General features: G+C 48.9%; 1 protein-coding gene across 4 annotated transcripts in view; it reads right to left on the reverse strand.

Moving 5' to 3' along the window:
* Positions 1–20,949, reverse strand: part of GCN1 (GCN1 activator of EIF2AK4) — a 66,706-nt gene that overhangs the window by 29,016 nt on the left and 16,741 nt on the right. For all 4 annotated transcript variants that reach the window (XM_064272277.1, XM_064272276.1, XM_064272278.1 and 1 more), the window contains 21 exons: positions 17,587–17,685; positions 17,356–17,490; positions 16,142–16,210; positions 15,905–16,013; positions 15,242–15,316; positions 14,843–14,971; positions 13,802–13,852; positions 13,302–13,400; positions 12,866–13,039; positions 10,581–10,733; positions 9,256–9,348; positions 7,821–7,896; positions 7,461–7,620; positions 6,474–6,663; positions 6,257–6,381; positions 5,286–5,464; positions 4,697–4,790; positions 2,504–2,617; positions 2,187–2,385; positions 979–1,134; positions 377–558 (listed from right to left, as the gene is read on the reverse strand). In XM_064272277.1, the coding sequence (XP_064128347.1) occupies positions 377–558; positions 979–1,134; positions 2,187–2,385; positions 2,504–2,617; positions 4,697–4,790; positions 5,286–5,464; positions 6,257–6,381; positions 6,474–6,663; positions 7,461–7,620; positions 7,821–7,896; positions 9,256–9,348; positions 10,581–10,733; positions 12,866–13,039; positions 13,302–13,400; positions 13,802–13,852; positions 14,843–14,971; positions 15,242–15,316; positions 15,905–16,013; positions 16,142–16,210; positions 17,356–17,490; positions 17,587–17,685 (2,661 nt within the window). The remainder of the gene's footprint in view (positions 1–376; positions 559–978; positions 1,135–2,186; positions 2,386–2,503; positions 2,618–4,696; positions 4,791–5,285; positions 5,465–6,256; positions 6,382–6,473; positions 6,664–7,460; positions 7,621–7,820; positions 7,897–9,255; positions 9,349–10,580; positions 10,734–12,865; positions 13,040–13,301; positions 13,401–13,801; positions 13,853–14,842; positions 14,972–15,241; positions 15,317–15,904; positions 16,014–16,141; positions 16,211–17,355; positions 17,491–17,586; positions 17,686–20,949) is intronic.

A 20,949-nucleotide genomic window follows, 5' to 3' on the forward strand; every position in this document is an offset into this window, starting at 1 on the left:
CCTTACTTTGGCAAATTTTTATGACATAATGTATTAAAAGAGAAAGCCTCTTACCGAACCAAGGCGCAATCTCGTAATCATGAGCAAGTCACAGTGAGACTGACGCTGATATCTTGAGTTAAAACTCAAGCAAACACAATAAAATAAATGCAGAGTCCTTCCACTTTTTGAAGATACAGGGGACCTGGAAGCTTCTTTGAGGCCCTGAGAACTGCACAGAGGACATTCTGGTCCTCCTTGCCAACAGTTGCTATTCTAGGTAGAAACATACTCTCTGCTTTCCCGCCAGGATTGCTGATGGGTCAGAAGGTGTCAGAAGCTCCTGCCCCCACCCTGGTCCCCCTAAGCAAAAGGGAGAGCAGAGCTCCCCACCAACCTCATCCACCCGCCTGGGCGGGGTGCTGGGCGAGGCCCTCAGCTGGGCATGGACAGTGAGGATCTGAAGGACCTGGGCCATGAGCTCCTCCTCCTCCTCGCTGTGGTGGGGCATCTCGGTCAGCACCATCTTCAGAAACGGGAAGACTAAGGAGAAGGCTGGTGCGGACAACGGCGCAGCATCTGTGCGGGCAAGAAGCAGGCACAAACCTGCAGGCCGGGTGGGGCACTGGGCCACCTTGCTGCAGTCCCCATCCTCAGGGCAGTGAGGGAGGCGGGATGCTCTTTCTGACACAGAAAGGCATACTATGACACAGAGGTGACAGCAGGTAGCCCAGTTCTAAAGCTCACGTTGCCCTTACCCCAAACACTGCCCAGCTCCAGAAGGTGAGAGTTAAAACAGAGAAGGAGATTCCAGTGACAAGACGTAAACCTCAATGGCAGTCATGGCAACTCAGAACACCAGGACTGGACTCAGAAACCCTCCTCTGGCCCAACTCCCCACTTTCTAGATGAGTAAACCAAGGCCAGGGATGCCCCAGCCCACACAGCCTTCCCACCCAGCTCAGCCCACCCATGTCCTGCGTTCCATCTGTTCCTTACCTGGCTCACTCTTGCCCACCCTGCTGGTGATGGTGTGGGAGTGCAGCAGGCTCACAGCCCTCTTCACGGCCACCGCCAGCTCCTCCTGGCACCATGACTTATCCAGAGTACACTCTGGCTTCAGGAGGCGCAGAGTCACATGGCTCACCAGAGTGCCTATGTCCAAGAGAAGAAGCCCCATGGGGGATGACCCAGGCAGATATGCAGGATCCAGCCCCACAGAACCAGGGGCCCAGTGTAGCGGTGCCTGGTCCCTGATTTAAAACCCTCTTCTGCCATGCTAAGACATCCTTGACCTCATTTCCCATTGGATCAAGACAACGCTGGAGGGTGGGTAGGCAGGAATTGCCCTTTGGATACTCAAGAAACTATAACCCTGAGAGGAGGCATGGCCCACCCAAAGGTTACTCAGCCAAGAGTAAAGCTCTACCCATAGAGTTCCTCCACCTTCCACGCAATAAGCTCAGCCAGCCAGACAACACTTCTGACAGGCTCCACAGGGCACAGACTGAAGTTTCCACTCAGAACCATTCCCAGATTCCAGCCTCACCCTTTAAGCTAAAACGGTATCTGCTTAAGGTCATGAAACCACCCACAGAAGTAAGACCACCTTAACTGCCAGCCGCTCTACCTGGCTTTTGATTTCTCCACAACTAACAAAAAGCCTGGTGGTGTAGTGGTTAAGTGCTACGGCTGCTAACCAAAGGGTCAGCAGTTTCAATCTACCAGGCACTCCTTGGAAATTCTATGGGGCAGTTCTACTCTGTCCTATAAGGTGGCTATGAGTCGAAATCGACTTGACAGCACTGGGTTTTTTTTTTTTTTTTTAACAGAAAGCCAACAGTCACTGACACCTTGACCACCACTGGCAGATGGCTGCTCAGGAGCCCTGGGCTGCTCTGATGGGTCTTGTTACACCAAACCATCCTGACTGGCACTGAATGTCCGACTCCTTCGTTTAAAACTACTACAGAAAGAGCAGACGCTGACTAGAGTCTAAAACCTGGTCCTCTGAGCACAGGCACAGCGGACACAAAGCAGACAAGAAAGAGGCACAATGTTGCTCCCGTGGATATGTAGCTTGCAGTTCCCAAGACTGCCTCCACATGGAGAAGGAAAACTCAGTAGCCTGGATCACCACAGGCCTTCCCACACTCTCTCACCTTCCTCCATCCCAACCTCCCTGCAGCCAGCAGACAAGCACTAACCCACAGCCTTGAGTCGAGGGGGCAGGACACAGGCAGCCAAGGATAGGAAAGGGTTCTTGATCCTGGGAGCAGCCAGTGGAGACTTCAGCAGGGGCAGAAAAGAGTCGACCAAAACTGGGATGTACTGGGTCAGGCCAGAAGGGTTCTTGGCCAGGACGCTGTCCAGGAGTCCTAGCACCGCCTCCAGCTCACCGTCCAGCTGCAAGCAGAGTCGCCCCAGAAGGAGGTCAACATGGCCCTGCTCCAGGGCAGCAAGGCTCGGGCCCCAGCTGCCCAGCATTCACAGGCTCGAGAACATGGTGGCAGCAGCCACTTACCTCCTGCAGCCGCCTTCGGATCTGTGCCTCTTTGTCCAGCTGGGCCTGCAGCATCTCCTTCTGCTTGCTGGTCAGTTGCACCTCCTCTTTTATGCCTTTCTTCTTCTTTATCTCCTGGAGGGAACAGGCAAGCCAATTCCACTTCCAGGGAACTGGCCTCCCTCTCAACCACAGAAGGAGAGCTTGTTTCCCCAAACAGTGCCGTGCCAGCTCTCGGTCTACAATTTGGACCCCCAGACCCATCGTGGGGTGTCCCCTACCTCCCACAGAGTCCACAACTGCCTGGTTTCCACAGAACTGAGGCAAAACTACATGGTCACAGCAGGAGAAAAGCAATTCCCTACTGACAAAGGCAAGGAGGGCCTTTTGCATATTACAAAAGTAAAAAGACCCTCAAGGCACTCAAAAAGGTATTTTGGTAGCCACATGGCTTCAGAATCAAAACTTTTGCTTCCTGTCCTGCCCGGGTCCCTTCCCCCAGAAAGTCTCCCCATAGTATAAGCTGAAACCTAGAACAGGCCTGTGGTGTCTGGGGTCTTAAACGCCACCAACCGGCCATCTAAGATGCATCAACCCACCTGGAGCAAAGGAGAATGAAGAACACCAAAGACACAAAGTAAATATGAGCCCAGGAGACAGAAAGGGCCACATAACATAAAGCAGAGACTCCACCAGCCTGAGACCAGAAGAACTAGATGGTGCCCGGCTACAACTGATGACTGCCCTGACAGGGAACACAACAGAGAACCCCTGAGGGAGCAGGAGAGCAGTGGGATGCAGATCCTATAGTCTCACAAAAAGACCAGGCTTACTGGTCTGAGACCGGAGGGACACTGATGGTCATGGTCCCCGAATCCTCTGACAGTCCAAGATTGGAACCATTCTCAAAACCAACTCTACAGACGGGGATTGGCCTGCACTATAAGATAGACAATGATGCTGGTGAGGAGTGAACTTCATGGCTTAAGCAGACATGTGAGACTATGTGGGTGACCCGTCTGGTGGCAAGGCGAGATTGAAGAGGGGGACAGGAGCTGGTTGAATGGACACGGGGAATACAGGGTGGAGGGGAGGAACATGCTGTCTCACTAAGGGGAGGGCAGCTAGGAGTGCACAGTGGGGTGCGTATGGCTTTTTGTATGAGAGACTGACTTGATTTTGTAAACTTTCACCTAAAACACCATAAATAAATTAAAAAAAAAAAGAAAAGGCCTGTGGCCTGAGATGACATAGCAAAGACATAATGCATTCATTCAACAAATATTTACTGAGTGCCTGTATTGTGGCAGGCACTGTTCTAGGTGGTGGGGACACCACAGGGAACAAGACAAGGTCCTTTTTCTTAGGAAGCTCACAATCTAATGGGCAAAAACAATGGAACAAGTAAATGCAGTAACAAGGTGATTTCAGATCATGATAAACAACATGGAAAAAATAACTAGATATGGAACAAATAGCATAGTTAACTGGCAAGAGGGGCTGGGTCTACTTTGGATAGCTGGGCGGGGTCACCCCTCTGAGAACCAGACAATTAAGCCAATGCTGAAGTCAAGAAAAACCTACCATTGCAAAGAGCAGGCAAGGCGCAAAGACAGTAAAGAGCCCTGCAGACCTCTTAAAAGTTGAATATGGCATTCGAGCTTGATTCACGGGGGCTACACAGGGCCAGGCCCTGTGCCTGCTGGCAGCAGTAAGACAGGACCCAGCCTTCAAGGAACCAGAGGACCAGCATGGAGTCAAGTACCACCACATGGTAAATGTTGCTGTTATGTGCCGAGTCAGTTTTCGACTCAGAGTGACCTGTGACAGAGTAGAACTGCCCCATGGGGTTTTTTGGCTGTAATCTTCACAGAAATAGATTGCCAGGTCTTTTCTCCTGCAGAGCTGCCAACCTTTGGGTTAGCAGCCGAACATTAACCACTGCACCACCAGGGTTCCCTATGTGGTAAATACTCAACGCTAAACACTAAACTGCTGCAGGCACCCAGCAGAGAGAGAAATTCGCTTTCCTGGAGTGGGGCGTGGGAGGAGCTACGGATAAAGGGTAAAGAGTGTGGCAGGAGGACGGGGGGACATGTGGGGACAGCAGAGGAGTAGCATCAGGATGACCCAAGTATATGCGCAGCGGGAAGAGCCGCTGGTTGTGGTCACCAAGCTCTGCGGCACCCAGGTGCAATGCCTCTGTGTACTCACCTCCTTCAGCTCCAGCTCAATGATCTGCTCCTTAAAGGAATAAGCTTTGTTCTCCCGCTTCATGTTGGCCTTTTTGATGCTGTCCTGCTGGGCGCTGAAACACCAGAGCAGCTCATCAGCCCAGCTGGAAAAGGGCTGCTGGTCCCTTCTTACTTCCAGCTTCATACCAACCATGACACCCCAACCAGCTTTTAAGGAGTCCTGGGTTGTGGAAACAGTAAACACACTTAGCTACTAACTGAAAGGTTGGCGGTTCAAGCCCACCCAATGGCACATTGGAAGAAAGGCCTCACAATCGACTTCCAAAAATCCAGCCACTGAAAACCCTATGGAACGTGGTTCTACTTCGACAAGCATGAGGTTGCCACGAGTCAGAGTTGACTCAATGGTAACTGGTAACCGGTGCACCAGGAAAGTGCTGGACACCTGACATACTCGTGTTTCCCAGGCCAAAGCGCCACGCCCAGAACAGATCAACTGTGCGGCTCATGTCTCACAACAACCTGCAAAGGGGGCAGTGTCTCCATCTTGCAGACAGGAAGACTGAGGCTTGGGGGAGGAAGGCACGACACCCAGGAATGGGCCTTACCTCTGGATGATGGACTTGTCATACAGCTCTCCAGCAGGGGTCTGCATAATGGCGAACTCTTCCCGCGTCACCTGGCACAGTGCCGGGTTCTGCACAGAGGCGGTGATGGTGCTGATGATTTGTGGGAGGACCCGGTCCGGGGACAGGAGGGAAAGGGAGCCCATGGCATTCATGGACGACTGCCAGACAAACGGACATGTTAGTGTGTGCCAAGGCTGGCACTGGGGGGGGGGTTTACCACGCCGAAAGGCCCTCCAGCAATCAGATGCCCTTCTTCTCTGCCTTTTTCTTGCTGAGCACTGTCCTCCAGAGCAGACAACTTCTGCCTGCCCTGCTCACCAAGCGTTTACCCCTTTGTCTGGTAAAAGCGCCCTGATTGAAGAAGGACCCACTCCCAATCTCTATGGTTGAGTGCAGACGCCCCATCCTTTCCAGAAATGGGCACATGACTCAGGCCAGCTGGATGGGCTCAAGGAGGCACAAAGGACCCACGTCAGGTCAACCAGGAGCAATGAGACTCCACACCTGGTGAAATTATTGGAAAACACTGAGGCTGAGGAGGAACAAGATGGAAGCCTGAAGCTCCGGCAGCTACCCTGCCACCAGAAAGAGAAAGACTGCGTGAGAATAGAGCCCACGTGGTGGGCAGCCAAGGTGAGAGACACAGATGGATGAGCCAGAGAGACGGAGAGAGAGTAAGAGGGGCACTATCAGCTGTCCTGAGGGCAACATCTGAGGCCCTGCAGCCAGCATTACCCAAAGCCAGTCATATCCTTGGACCTGGCAGTTACATGAGGCAGCAAGTTCCCTTTTGTGCTTAAACCAGTTTGTGTTTTCTGTTGCTTACAACCCAAGGGGCCTAGCCTACATTTCATTCACACCTTCTATCTGCTTCTTTGAATTCCCCCTTCCTGAACCCTGCTAGGGGCGAGCCCCCACCAGAGGCCAGAACCCTCCTACACGCCAATCACCTGGCTCAAGGGGCTCTGTGTGGTGACCCTGGGAATGATCTGGTCCAGGTGCCTGCTGATGAAGGCTTCGGGGTCGATCTTCATCCTGGTGAGAAGTGCTGGCCAGAGTCCAGACTGCACAGCCACTGAGGGGAGGGAGGTCTTTGAGGCCTCTGTTGGGCCTGCTCTCTCCTGCCCGGCAAGCCCCTATCCCTCCATACCCGTCCCAGCCACGAACCTAAGGAGGGGTGGTGGGAGATGATCAGCATTTCCTCTGCCAACTGCTCAAGGTTGGAGGTGTCCCCCTCCAGCCCCGGCACCCCAGAAATGATGCAGAGAGCCTCCTGAAGGACCCGTGGAGGCACATAGGCCTTGCCCGCCTCGGTCACCTCCCCAGCATCAGTCACCAGAGCCTCTGAGGGCAGCACCTGCATGGAGATGACAACTGAGCCCCCTCTGCTCAGAGCCCTGCGCAGACTGGGCACACAGGAGACAAAGATGCTGGGGACATGGCTGCCTTTCGCTCATGGGGTTCTCTGGGGTGCCTGTTGGAGTGGGTGGCTAACGTCCAGCTTCCTGCATTGGGACCCTCGGGCTGAGATGTGTCTAGAAGGAGAAAGTACCTGTGACTTTCCCCCTAAAAAGCCCACAGTGGGGGAAGAAGGTAACAAAAACTGGTCCAGGAGACCTGGCCCAGGACTGGCCAACATTCCCCAAGCGGCATACAGCGGGCAGGGAGCAGGCAACCACAGTACAAAGGGCGCTGAATAGGAGTCAGGTCTTTGGGTCTACTCCCAGTTCTGCTGCCCACAGGCTGGAGGCCCTGTACAGGTCGTTTCAACACTTCAGCCTTAGACAACTCATAAAAATTAGTTAAATAGCCCCGTCTGTCTGTTAAATGTATTGTGGAAAATTAAAAGGACAAATGGGTAGGAAGTACTTTAAGCATTATAAAGCACTGTAAAGACACAAAGTGTTATTCAGTTACTCCAGGATTAAATGGTCGACCTACATGCTACAACGCATGGGAAGAAAAAAACGTCTCTGACAAGGAGAAGGCATTATACGAAACACGATGCTACTGGAGCATGTGCAAGGGCAGGGGAGAAGGTTTCTGGCATCACCCAGAGTCTGAGTGAGCAAGAGGAGCCAGGAGAGGCCCAGCCAGAATTTCAGAACCATAGGCAGGGTCATGAAGCGGGTCCCGGAGCCCAGACGTCCTCACCTTGTGAGAACTGAGGACAGTCTTCAGCTCCTCCAGGAGTCCACACGCCAGCTTGAAGCCCCCGAGAGAGGACAGCAGCTTGCGGACCGTCTGCTGGGCCTGCCTGCGGACGTGCCAGGTCCGACTCAGGAGCACCGCTACCAGAGCCCGGTGGTACTGCCTGCAGGCACAGGGACAGACCGTCCAGGGGAGGCTGGGGCACCAGGCTTTTCCATGACCAGCCCTCAACCTCCCTTTTCCATGGCCAACCCCCCACCTCCCTATTCCATGGCCAGCCCTCCACCTCCCTTACAACCCCATTCCTCAGGCTCCTACCAAGGTGGCCTCATCTGGCCCAAGAGAAAATTCAGCCTTACGTACTGAACTTTGCCGCCTGTGAGTCTATGCGGGTGGTCAAGGAACAGTCTCTCTGTCAGATACACCACTGTGCACAGGGCTAGGAGGGAGAGAAACAGAACAGATATGTGTATTCACATGCACACACGCACATGAAAAAAATGGAAAATTAACACCAAAATGTAAATGTCATTATCACTGAATGTGAAATTATGGGTCATTTTTTATTTCCTTCTTTGTGCTTATTCTGCATACATGTATTTTGGAATAAGGAAAAGTATACACATTTTTTAATAACTCGAAACTACTACACAGCTCTACAAAAGGAGAAAACACTTTACAGAACGAGTCCCAAGTAAAGAATGTACAGAGAGTATGGTAGCCACACTACCATTTGTGTAAAAAAGGTAGCAAGCTAACACATAAATGTATTTATTTGTATAAATATATTCAGGATTAAGAAGCTGATAGAATTGGTTGTCTACGAGCCGGAAAAGGGGCCCTGATGGCACACTGGTTAAGCGCCCAGCTGCTAACCGAAAGGTCAGCAGTTCAAACCCACCAGCAGCTCCATGGGAGAAAGATGTCTGCTTCTGTAAAGATTACAGCCTTGGAAGCCCTATGGGGCAGTTCTACTCTGTTCTATAGGGTCGCTAGGAGTTGGAATCAACTCAGTGGCATTGGGTTTGGTTTTCATGGGTAAGAGCAGAAAACTTGGGTGGCGAAGGGTTATAGTAGGGGTGGAATTTTCAGTCTAGACCTTCTTGTATATTTTAATGTTTAATTATGTGAATCTATTCCCTATTTAAGGGAGAAAGATGTGGCAGTCTGCTTCCGTAAAGATTTACAGCCTTAGAAACCCTATAGGGCAATTCTATTCTGTCCTATAGGGTTGCTTTGAGTCAGAATCCACTCAACGGCAGTGGGTTTTTATTTCCTATTCATAAACTAGCTAAATTAAAAAAAAATCAGGAAATGGCTAACAGTTGTAGCTCATTAATAGGATGTTGTGATTTACAAGTCAAAAGGCTTTTCAAATCACCAATTAGTGGCAGACATCCCTAAGGCAACCTAGACTTTCTAACATACATTTAAAGATCAACTGTTCCTTTTCTGCCAGGGTAGAAACCAGTAGTTTTTGTGTCTCCTGCTGGGCGAGTGGAGTCTGCCACAACTCCCCCAGAGCTTCTCAGCTCCCTCTTAAACATAAGAAAACCTCCCAGACAGCACCAATTAGCCAATCTGCTGTAATTATAGCTAATAACTCAGCTCCCAACTATCACAGCTCTGTCTCCACAAATCTCCCGATCCCCCATTTCCCTAGCCTTCAACTCCCCTATAGGAATGAATGTGTTCCCCTGAAAGCCAAGCTGTTGGCTAGACTGTTCCTGGGCCAGGTCCTCCCTGCCTGGGTGGCTGGGCCCAAATCCGGAGTTCCGCTAAGTGGGTAATAACTCACCATCCTCAGAAGCCATCAGCAGGAATTTCTCAGAAGTGAAAATCTGCTTCTTCTCATCCACAACCAGCTGCCAGAAACTGCTCAGTTTGGCTTCTGCAAGAAACAACCGGTCATCCCAACACAGTTCATCATTTCCACCAGGGCTGGTCCCCTCCTTCCTGAAGCCGCTCAGCCTGGCTTTGCTGACAGACCCTTCTCTCACGTGGGTGGGGGTGCACTTCCAGCAGGGATGGTTCATTCACAGCGTCATGGCCCTCCCCCATTTTGAGAACCAACAATAGTCCGTCTAGTGTCATTTCCTATATGAGAACCTTCAGAGGTCCTTTGGTGCCTACAGGAGCCTAGGCCAGCTGCTTCCCACCGGGCATTCCCACGTACCCTGGGCTCTAGCCTAGACGGAACATTTGAGGCTTACACTGTGGCTTCCTGTACTCTTCCCCGACTCCAGTCTGGTTAGGATTCACACTGGCCAGTGAAATCCTTCCTAGCCTTCAGGCCCCCAACCCCAAATGCCTCCACCCTCAGGAAGTCTTTCTGGACTCCATCCCCACCCCCTAAAAACTGCTTTAATGGCACGTTTTGCCTTAAATCAGGGATGTCTTTTCATATCCTCTCTCCTCCTAGAGTAAGCACCCTCAAATGTGCTGAAACACGGGCTTGTTCATCTTTGCATTCCTGCAAGGCAGCCCGGGGCCATGGCCCATAGGCAGTGGATACAGAATACGAAGAGAGTTTAACTCCATTTCCAACCAGAAAAAGCTCGGGTACGTTCGTGTGCTGTGAGGAGAGGGACTAAGAAATCATGGAATGTCATGTAGTCACAAAAAAGAACAAGAAAGCTCTGTTGTCCAGACTTGGGATCATCTCTAAGATATTTTCTGTATACTATGCTATGTGACATGTCTGATTGACTACACATCAACCACCTCTGGACAGCAAACTGGTAATACTCTCCAGAGAGGGGGTCTGAGTGGGTGGAAGACAGGGCTAAGGAGAAGCTTTTCAGGTTATACTCTCTCACGCCTTTTCAATTTTGGGCTCTAAGAACATACAGCCAAATAAAAACAGTCCCGCTACTATACCCAGGCCAGTCTGGGTGTTATCTACAAGGCCAAGTCCCCAGAGCACTGGAGCAACAGGGCAAAGAAGAATAGTGACAGAATGCCCTGGTTCATTCCCACCACCTAGGGTGACCCTGAGGCTCATCCCTGCAGACATGGAAGCAGCCCTGTGGAATCCCGTGTGGTATGTGGCCAAGCTGATCCTGTAACATCCTAAACATCAAGACACTCCTCCCTACCATCTTGCACATCTCTGGGTCTTACCGGCCTGGGCGTCGACCACCGACAGCTTCGACAGCAGCAGGGCTGCGGCAACCCCCTCAGTGATGGTGGGAACCTGAGTGCTTTGGGAGGCTGCCTTCTCCACGGTCTGTATGAGCAAGGGCAGTAAGTCCAGGGCCTGCAACAGTGTGTCACCTGAGGAGAAAGGACAAAAACCTCATAGAACAGGCCAGATCCTGGGGATGACAACATTACTTGACAAAGGTGTTATCTGCCTGGCTCTGAACTGGCTGACCCAAACCCTTGCATTAATTTGTCAAATATCTCATGCAAAGACCTGGAACTGGAATCAGAGGCTTTAGCCAAACCACGGCTATGAAATCAGAGCTAGAAGGATCTTTACAAAGAGACCAGCTATTGATGGGTGAAAAAACAGACTGCAGAGGTTAAGTGAGTCACCCAACATCACACAGCTGGTTGAGACAGAACCCAGCCTGACCTTAAGCCTTTCAATTCCAATCTGGTGCTCTTCCCCAAATTCCAAAGCCAGGCCAATCTGTTAATCTATGAACTAAACCCATTAAGAAAACCAGAACTAGTTAAAAGTATAGCTAAACACATGTTTTCTTAAGTACTGAACAGGAACATCACAACATGTTCACAACAAAACCAACACTTTGTTCGGGTGATGTCATGAGTCTGTATCCAGTAGTGAGGAGAACTAGCTCAAGCTGAAGAGACAAGGTTAAACCAAGTCTCTGATGCGTAGGAACTCAACCTAAAACCTGAGGTTGGTCAACACAGGAAAATACAATTTGACGTACGAGTACGTAGCCTGTTATGAAATCAGGGATGTGAGCTCACTCTATCCCTACGGCAGCTGACACTGTACTTGATTGTACATTTCCACCCACGGGGAATCTATGATTTCAATCGGCAGTATCTATGGCTTTGCATAAACCTCACGAACCACTGCACCAAGGTGGTCTAGGGCTCTGAGCTCAGAGATGTGTTTCAGAAAAAGATTTATTGCTCTCAGCTCAGAGCAAAAAGCTCTTCTGTTCATATTCTTCAATCCTAATCATTAGGTGCAAAGTTCATCAGCTAAGACATGTTTCATATGGAAGGGTGACCCCTCTCTAGAGAAGGTTCTAGAATCCTCTAGATTTTTTTTTTCCCCATTTACCGAAATGTCCGTTATTCTTACGTACTTCTTAGCGACATCATTTACCTTGGACAAGCTGTGCACGATTCACCCACATTCAGTGTTACCTTTCTCATCACCAAAAATAACACTCAGTACTATCCAGAGAGTGATTCCCCTTCCCTCCCCCCCTTCCTGTCCCTGGTAACCATCAATGAACGCTGGTTTCCGCATGTATGCCTTATTCTTCCCTTTTTATAAAAGTGAGATCATACAGTTGTCCATTTGTAATTGACTTATTTCACCCAGGATAATGTCCTCCAGATTCACCCAGGTTATGTTTTGAGAACTCATCATTAACCCCAGATGTTTTTTCTTAAACAAAGATCATCCTAAGTCTAAACCTTTTTCAAAGAAATACAAGCTTACCCCAGAGGCGGAAACAAATATTAGAGATTTCTGCTCTGGAGATCAAGCTCCTACATACTTGAGAGTGTCCCCTAGCTCTGCTTTGGGAGGATGTGAGGCCCAAGGCCAGAAGACCACAGGTTTGTCGGCACTGCAATGAGGACAGTGGTCGTTTTTAATAGGTCCAGAGCAAAGTTTAATAAAGTCGGACCTTTAAAATCTGTCTTATTATTATTTCCCCATGCTTTTAGGTAATGTAGTGAGAGGTTCTGGTCTGGATCCTCTCTGAATAAAGGTTCATACCTTGAAGGTCTGATAAGGGGGAGAAGCCAGAATTGGTTGTGAAGATCAGGCTCGATTCTGGGCTTTATGGGCAACTAACCTCGATGCTAGGGAGTCCTGGTGGCACAGTGGTTAAGTGCAGCTGGTAGCCCAAAGGTCAACAGTTCAAACCCACCAGCCGCTCCGCAGGAGAAAGATGTGGCAGTCTGCTTTTGTAAAGATTACAGCCTTGGAAACCCTATGGGGCAGCTCTACTCTGTCCTGTAAGGTTGCTAAGAGTCAGAATCGAGTCAACGGCAACAGGTTTGGTCTGTTGCTGCTACGCGTGCTCATGACGAGAAATTAGGTTAACCCCAATGGTCCCAGAGGTTCAGGAGGAAATGATGCAAACAGCCTGAGCCAGAAGGGGAAAGCTTAACATGACGAGAACGGCCTGGAGGCCTGATCATCTCTGTGGGTGAGTCGTGGACACAGGCTCAAGGAGGCCTCTTACCTCGGAAGGAGGCCAACATGCACTGCAGGTAGGCGTGCCTCACGGCAGAGGTGGAGGTTTTAAGGCTGAAAGCTTTCTTGAACCATTCCGTGAGCTTCTTGGGCACTTCTGTGGTGAACCGGTTACACCAGAGAGCCAGGACCGAGACAGCGTGTACCAAGGTGCCTTCGTGAACTAAGGCAAAAAGCAGAAGCCCAGTCAGCCCAAGGCCTTGTAAGCAAGTCAATCGCTGTAAGCAGCTCATGCAACCAAGCAGGAGCACAACAGAGTGAGATCAGCAACACTGTAAACTATTCCCGGCATCCACTCTCTGGGGAGATAGGTCTTCAAGGGGGTTTATGGAAAACTCCGGCTGTGAGACCCTTCTTCAGTCAAAGGAAAGACTGTGGTCAAGAAGAAGATCCAACCTGGATGGTCAGCATTATGCACAAATTACCTTCTTGCTGGAGAAACGGGATGAACAGCTCGGCCACAGTCCCGTTCAGGACTTGACTGGAAGGCCCAGACACCACGTGATGACTGATACTCCCGATCCCTGAAAGGCAGGAGATGTCCCCCTCCGCTCAGGCTCTCGTCAGCACAATGCCCGAGACATGTGATCCTTTCCTGCCGCTGCCCACCCCTCCCACAGTTCTCAGTCCAGGGTCACGGCCCCCTTCTGGGCCACCAGACCACTGTGCCTCTCCTCTGGCCATTAGAGACTGTCCCTCAATCCCCCAAGCGTCCTGCCTTTTATGGAAGTGAGGCCTCCCACTACAATTGAGCAGTCCCACTTGCCAAGCAGGCAGGAGCAAGTCCTGGGAACCAGAACGGGAAGTTCGAGATTATCAGAGGATTCCAGGTCCCAAGGAGAACTCACCTTGCCGAACCGTTACACTAAACCTCATCTCTTACCAGACCACACTTTCGTCTACTACCCAAGAGCAAACTGTGTACCTGAGAGGACGCTGATCTTCTGGGCTACAATAGTCAGTTTTCCCTCTGAGCCTGAGAGGCGAGACGGAAAAGATTAAAACTTCACATCTGTTACAGAACATTTCCATTAACCAGTAATGTTTATTTATATGCATTTTTGTAGTCAATTCTCCCATTATCCCTAAACTGTTCTGCTTTCTGGTACCATAGTTCAATGTAGCTTATTCTTAAACTTCCTATAAACGGAATACTTTCTTGTGTCTGACTTTTTTCACTCAACAAAATGTTGCCGAGATTTTGAGACTTGTTGATATCGTTATGGGAACCAGCAGTTCATTACTGTCTCCTGTTGTGTAGTATTTCTTTGTATAATTATATCACAATGTAACCATTTTCCTATCGTTGGACATTTTGGTTGTGTTCAGTTTCTGGCTACTGCGAAAAAACCTGCTATGAACATTCTTATTAAAAAAAAAATTCACATCTGTCACATTTCCTAAGAGAGTGAATAATGTACTCAGGTGCATGACACTGAGATACAGGTTCTGATTACTCAGAAGTAGCCTTCTGTGATAAAGCTGGGTTTACAATAACATCGACCAGCCTTTGGTTTTCTGACTAAAATAAGCAATTAAAGAAAATGTGAGAAACTGACAAAATGTAGAGACAGATTTTAAAACTCACCCAGGCTCCTCCTACTCAAAGATGTCATTAACTGCTATTCACTATTATTGTTATTGTTACTATTTAAAATGTTATCAACTATTATTAAATATTATTTGGAGGCATTTCCCTCTAGTTTTTCTGCTATGCATAAAACATGTACATACTTGACAAAAAAAATCTGCGATCATGCTGCCTGGCCCACCCTGCACATGCATTTATTCACTTCTCACATTCACATTGTATGCACTATTCCCAGCGACACGGTGAGCGTCCTTCTGGCCACCCAGCCTTTCCATGAGCAGACTTGGAGCGCCAAGCACCAGTCTGGATCCCAGTGTCCAGGGGAACGCAGGGCCACCCCTCAGCCAATGCCCATGGCCAACAAGGCTGGCTCACCTCCAAGGACTGCAAACAGGTGCTTGCTCAGCGCTTCCATCACTGAAGAGTCGCTGCATTGGCGGGCCAGGTTCCGCAGCGCCAGCACGGCTTCATCCATTAGGCGGGGACTGTTGGATTTCAGCTGACCTGGATGCATAGTGAGCAACTGCTCAGGGCAGCTCGACAGCTGAGTGTCCAAATGTTCATGCTCGTCTTTTCTGTGGCCTTGACTCTTTAATCCTAGCTATAGGTTCTTATTACAAATGGTCTCAAGAAAGAAAGTATGCAAATGTTGTTTAGCTTAAACCCTTATCTAACCTGAGCTGTCCCCTACACCTGTTTCCATAAGAATCGGGGCAAGAATAACCAAAACCCAAGGTGCGGCTCTAGGGGCTGGAGAGGGGTCAGGATGCTCACCGGCCAGTCCTTTTACGATGTCCAGGGCATACTGGCTGAGATCGAGAGTCACTGATGCCAGCAGAGTGGAGATAGCTACAGGGGCAGAAACCATTGACCACGTCAGTTTCAAGCATAAATGCTCGTTTTCCCTTAGTGCTCAACAAATGCCATCAGGCCTAATGTCTAGCCACATGGAACCGTGACCGCTCTTCATCTCTAGAGGGCCATATGAGCAGTCAGACCTTCGTTCCAAAGCTCTGCTGAGAAGCCATACTGCCCCTTTCCCCAGCCCCAACATTTTACTTATGCCTTTCATCAAGAGAAACGGAGACAGAGACCCCAACCTTTATGCCCTGTAGGTTCAAGTGCCACTTTCACACCAAGTTCAAACTGTCTAGAGAAGTTTGAGGCTCTTAATGGTCTCCAAGAGGCTCTTAGACCCCAAAGATTGTATACAAAACTCTAAGTGGATATACTGTTGTGGGTTCTTCTCGCATGAGGACCCCATGACTTTTAACATATTCTCAAAAGGGTCCCCTCTTCTCTCCCCCAAGGTTCCCATGAGGTAAAAAGATCTAGTGAAAACACTCCCCCAACACCACTTCCTGCTGCCAAGTGTCAGCGATATAGCTCACCCACCAACTTGCCTCCCTTCCCCAGTCCTGCTGGGTAGTAACCTACTTTCAATAACATTCTCCGGACTCCTCAGTAAGGACTTCTGTATGGTGGGCAGTATCAGATCCTTAAATTCCGAGTGGGACATGTATCGAAGCAGAGGGGCACAGCTATCCTACAGAAAGAAAGGAGTCAGGTGTCCAGCCCTCACGGAGCAGACCAAGACTAAAGGACAGCCCAGAAGCATAGAATTTTAAATGGGACTTAGCTTGTCCAGGCAAGTACGGTCCCCCTCTCACTCACCAACAGATACTTTGGAGGCTTCACTTTGCTCATCAGGACATTCTTCATATAAAAATCCAGTAGGGCGCTCTGGGGAGCACAACGCCCTGGTTAGATCCTAACATGCCCAAGTAATCAGATCACCAGCCTAAGAGATTCCTCTTGCATGACTGCCTCCAAAAACTACAAGTCGATGCCCCAAATATCACAGTGTCAAGTACAGAGCTTCCACCGATCATGTCACTCCCCATTTAAAAACTTCCGCGGCTCTCCACTGCTCCTAAGATAAAGTCTAAACTCCTTGACATGGTTTATAAGGCCCTGTCTGCTACCTGGCCAGCTGCATCTAACACCTCTCTTACCCACTCATGCCACTCCAACCCCACTCATGTCTTCTACATTCCTTCCCACACATTGCTTTCTCTGCCTGAAATGCCCTTCCTTCCTTTTGACCTTGCTAACTCCTCTTCACCCTTACCATACCGTACCCCTTGCTGTCAAGTTAAATCTGACTCATGGTGACACCACGTGTGCAGAGTGGAACTGCTCCACAGGGTTTTCAAAGCTGTGACCTTTCAGAAGCAGATTGCCGGGCCTGTCTTTCGAGCTGCCTCTGGCTAGGTTTGAACTGCCAACCTTTCAGTTAGTGGTCAAGCACTTAACAGTTTATACCACCCAGGGATTCCTATTCATCCATAAGGTCCCTTCATTAGAGATGTGACTTCTGATCCACGGCCTAAGTCAGGTCCCCCCATTACGCAGTATCACAGCTTCCTGCACTTTTCCTTTATAGCACCATCAGAGTTATAATTAGGTGGCTGTCCAATATCAGCCTCCTTTCTCAGACTCAAGTTTCCTAGGAGCAAGGATCGCATCGCCCTCGCTCACTACTGGACTCCCTGCACTGAGCACAGTGCTTGGCACATGGTAGCCATTCAACCGTGGGTGAAAGAAGGACTGGATGATGAGCAAACCCTCACCCTAATAACTATGACAGGTTTCACCCCAAGCCACAGCTGGAGGGAAAACTTTTCAACTCCTCAGCCTTCATATAATATGGTGATGGGTGGAGGTCTCCGTCAACACTCATGTGAGAAAACCAACAAGTTTCAGATGAGACAAGCAGCTGGGGTTGCCAGCACACAACACGTTCCAGAACACGAAACATTCTCACCCCTGCCCCGCACTAAGGCCATGAAGTGGCAAACCACAGCCGCCCCATCCTCCGTACTTGCCTTGTGTTGGCTGACCACGTCCATCTCCTTCTGGTTCGTGCAGAACTGCACCAGCAGCCCCAGCATGCCTGCATAGTTCTGGCTGGGCTCTAGGCTGAGGATGGCCGACAAGTACTGTTCCACTAGCCCGGGGTTCTGAAGAGGAAAGTGTGAAAGCAGAGATAGCAGATGGCAGCGGGGGACGGGGCACAGAAGCAGCAATGCCCACCAACCCCTGCCGGCTCCTGTCACCTCCTTCCACAGCTTGGTGAGTTTCTTCACAGCACCGTCCACGGCATGCCTATGGGAGCCGCCCAGCACCTCCAGCAGGAGCAGACACTGCACCTCCACCTGCCAGGACCAGGAAACACTCAGGTCAGGGCATGAAATGGGAGCTGGGGGGCCTGTGGCCTCTCGCAGCCTGCCCAAGGCCTTCCTCAGGCCCTCTAGAACCTGGTTCAGCTCTGCTAGGCCTCTCCTACTCAACCCCAGGCAGATCTCCTTCCCCCACCCCTCACGCTTGGCTCTGTCCTTTAATTACATTCATTCACTTGAAATGCTTATTATTATTTAATAAATATTTGTTGAGCACCTACTATGAGTCAGACAACGAAGCTACATGGGAATAAGACAGACATGGTCCCTGATTTCGAGCACCTTAAAATCAGTCCCAAGGAGCTCTGGTGGCACAGCAGTTAAAGCACTCAGCTGTTGACCAAAAGGTCAGCGGTTTGAATCCACCAGTCGCTCCGCAGAAGAAGGATGTGGCCGTCTGCTTGGGTAAAGATTACAGCCTTGGACACCCTATGGGGCAGTTCTACTCTGTCCTATAGGGTTGCTATGAGTCAGAATTAACTCAACAGCAGCAAGACGGGTTATAGTCAGTCCACAGGGAATATAAGGTATTAAACAAATAAACACACGAGTGGATATATAACTTCAGAGAGGTACTGTGCAGGAAGAGAACAAAGGTTCTGCTCTATATACCTCTTTATCTTCCGTGACCTTTGCCTTCATTAACTGCACAAATATTTACTGAACACTGACTAAATGGCAGACACTGTGGATGGAATCAACTCAACAGCAACGGGTTTGGTTTGGTTTTAGCGGACATGGAAGTGAAGATTTACATGGGGATCCTGGGCTGTGTGGAGTAGTGTGAGGTACATAGTAGGTGCTCAACTACAGAACCTCAGAGACTACGTTCCACAAACACCCAAGGACACCGGTGAGAGGCGTGAACTGCCACTTTGGGGAAAAAGGACCTGCTTAAGAGGTCTGCTGAACTTCATTTGCAAGTGAACAAAATGGCATATGTACAGTTCTTCATTTGCAGCATTTCTGGCACCAATAAAGCCTGTAAACAACATAACTGGCCATCAACAGGGGCTGGGTGTGTATCGTGTGCGACGTCCACTCAAAGGACTAGCAAACAATCACAAAGGACAGGATACTCTTAATACACTGCTCTGGAACAAATTCTAAGATTGGTTAACTTAAAAAAAAAAGGTGAAAATGTACAGTATGCTAGTGTATTTAAAAAAAATGTGACATTGTGAATAACGTAACCAATATCACTGAACTACCTGCACAGAAATTATTAAATGAGAACCTAATTTGCTATGTAAGCTTTCACCTTAAACACAATAAGATATTACTAAAAAAGATTTTGGTTGTATATACAGAGAATTTATCTGGAAGGATACATAAGAAACTAGTAACAGAGTGGAAGTGGGTGGCTGGGAGACAGGAGTGGGGGGACAATTAGTATATCCTTCTATACCTGGCGAATTCTGAAGCATTTGTTTTAAAAATCGTAATATTTTAAATAGTTTTTTTTTTTTTTTAAAGCTTGCTGATACCACAATCCAAATGGTACTGCTGTGCCCTTTTCCTGGAATGTGCCAACCCCTGATCTGGGCATGACTTGCTGACTCATGACCTTCAGGACTCTGCTCAGATGACACCTCCTCAGAAAGGCCTTCCCCCGTGTAAATCTTCACTTCCACGTCCACTAAAACCCTCCACACTCTCCCTTCTTATCCTGCTTTTCTCCAGCACTACTTTCCATTGTTACTGGTGATGGGTTGCCTTATTTATTGTCCACTCCATAGTAGTGTAAGCTCCATCAGTGCAAGGGCCTCCTCCGTCTTACTCGCTGCTTTCTCCCCACCTGTCAGAACAGCGTCCAGCACACAGGAGGCCCTCAACGTACTTGTCGAACAACTGAATGAACTATAAACTGGGTGTATGATCAACACAGCAAAGAGCAAGGAAAAAACCAGATTCAGAACACAGACAAAAATAAACACAGTCTGAGGCTCCTGATGCATCCTGCTCCATAAACATAACACTCCAAGTTTGACCCCTCCCATTCAGTAACCCACAAGTAAGTAAATACTAAAAGCCCAAAACACCCAGTGCTGTCGAAGTAAATACTATTTACCAGTAAACACAGTGAGCAACTCACATAATGGTTATAAAATTTACTCCAGGTAAGACACATTATAAGAAGGCCTTTTGGCTTAGGACCTCATTCTCATGGGACAACTCAGTCAACTAGCATAATATAGTTCAAAAAGTTTATGTTCTACATTCTAGTTTGATGAGTACTATTTGGGGTCTTAAAAGCTTGCATCTAAGATACAACTATTGGTCGCTATTCATCCGGAGCAAAAGAGAAAGAAAGAAACCAAAGACTCAGATAAGAAATAGTCTATAAGATTAATATTCTACGTGAACCATGGTCTTATCCACCCTGAGACCAGAAGAACTAGATGGTATCACTACTGACCATTCTGATAAGGGCCACAACAGATGGATCCTGAAACAACAAGAGAAAAATGTGGAACAAAACTCAAATTCTTAAAAAGTCCAGACTTGCTGGACCGCTTGAGACTGGGGGACTCCCCAAGACTACAGCCCTGAGATATCCTTTACACCATGAACCAAAACTTTCCCAAAGTCACCTTTTAGTTAAATAACAGGAGTGGATCATAAAACAAAGAATATAACCTATGAGTATTGCACTCCTTTAAAAAACCACCTATAAGATACCAAATGGTCAACAACCACTCTAAAGTCAAGGTGAGAAGGTAAGGAGGCAGGTAAACTAGGTTGCTGGAAACAGAAGAACCAGAACGGAATGAATGAGAATGTTGACACATTGTAAAAAACATAACCAGTGCCACCAAATAATTTCTGTAGAGATTGTTAAATGGGACCCTAATTTTCAGTGTAAACTCTCACCAAAAACACAGTAAGATATTACTTTTTTTAAAAAAGGAAGTCCTTTTGGTAACAATGAAACCCATGCTCTTAGTGGGTCCAAGAGAGACCCTGTTCACATCAATTTCAGTATGTCCACCACCAGCGAGGTTTCAGTATTCTTATCCATCATCAATTGCTGAGGGCTATTTCCTGGTCACCCCGAGAGCTGTGCTGGCTACCTTCCCAGGGACGAGGCTATCTGTCTGTCTTCCCAGCCAGCTGCTCCACTGAGGGGTGTCTAAGGCTTTCTAATGCCGCTCTTATCATTTACATGGCCTTGCACAGCACTTTGTATTTCTAAAACCCTTTCAAACCTCCTCTGAGCCCATCTTCATGACAGCTCTC

The sequence above is a fragment of the Loxodonta africana genome, chromosome 19, assembly GCF_030014295.1.
Source record: "Loxodonta africana isolate mLoxAfr1 chromosome 19, mLoxAfr1.hap2, whole genome shotgun sequence".
In the NCBI taxonomy this organism is placed as follows: Eukaryota; Metazoa; Chordata; class Mammalia; order Proboscidea; family Elephantidae; genus Loxodonta; species Loxodonta africana.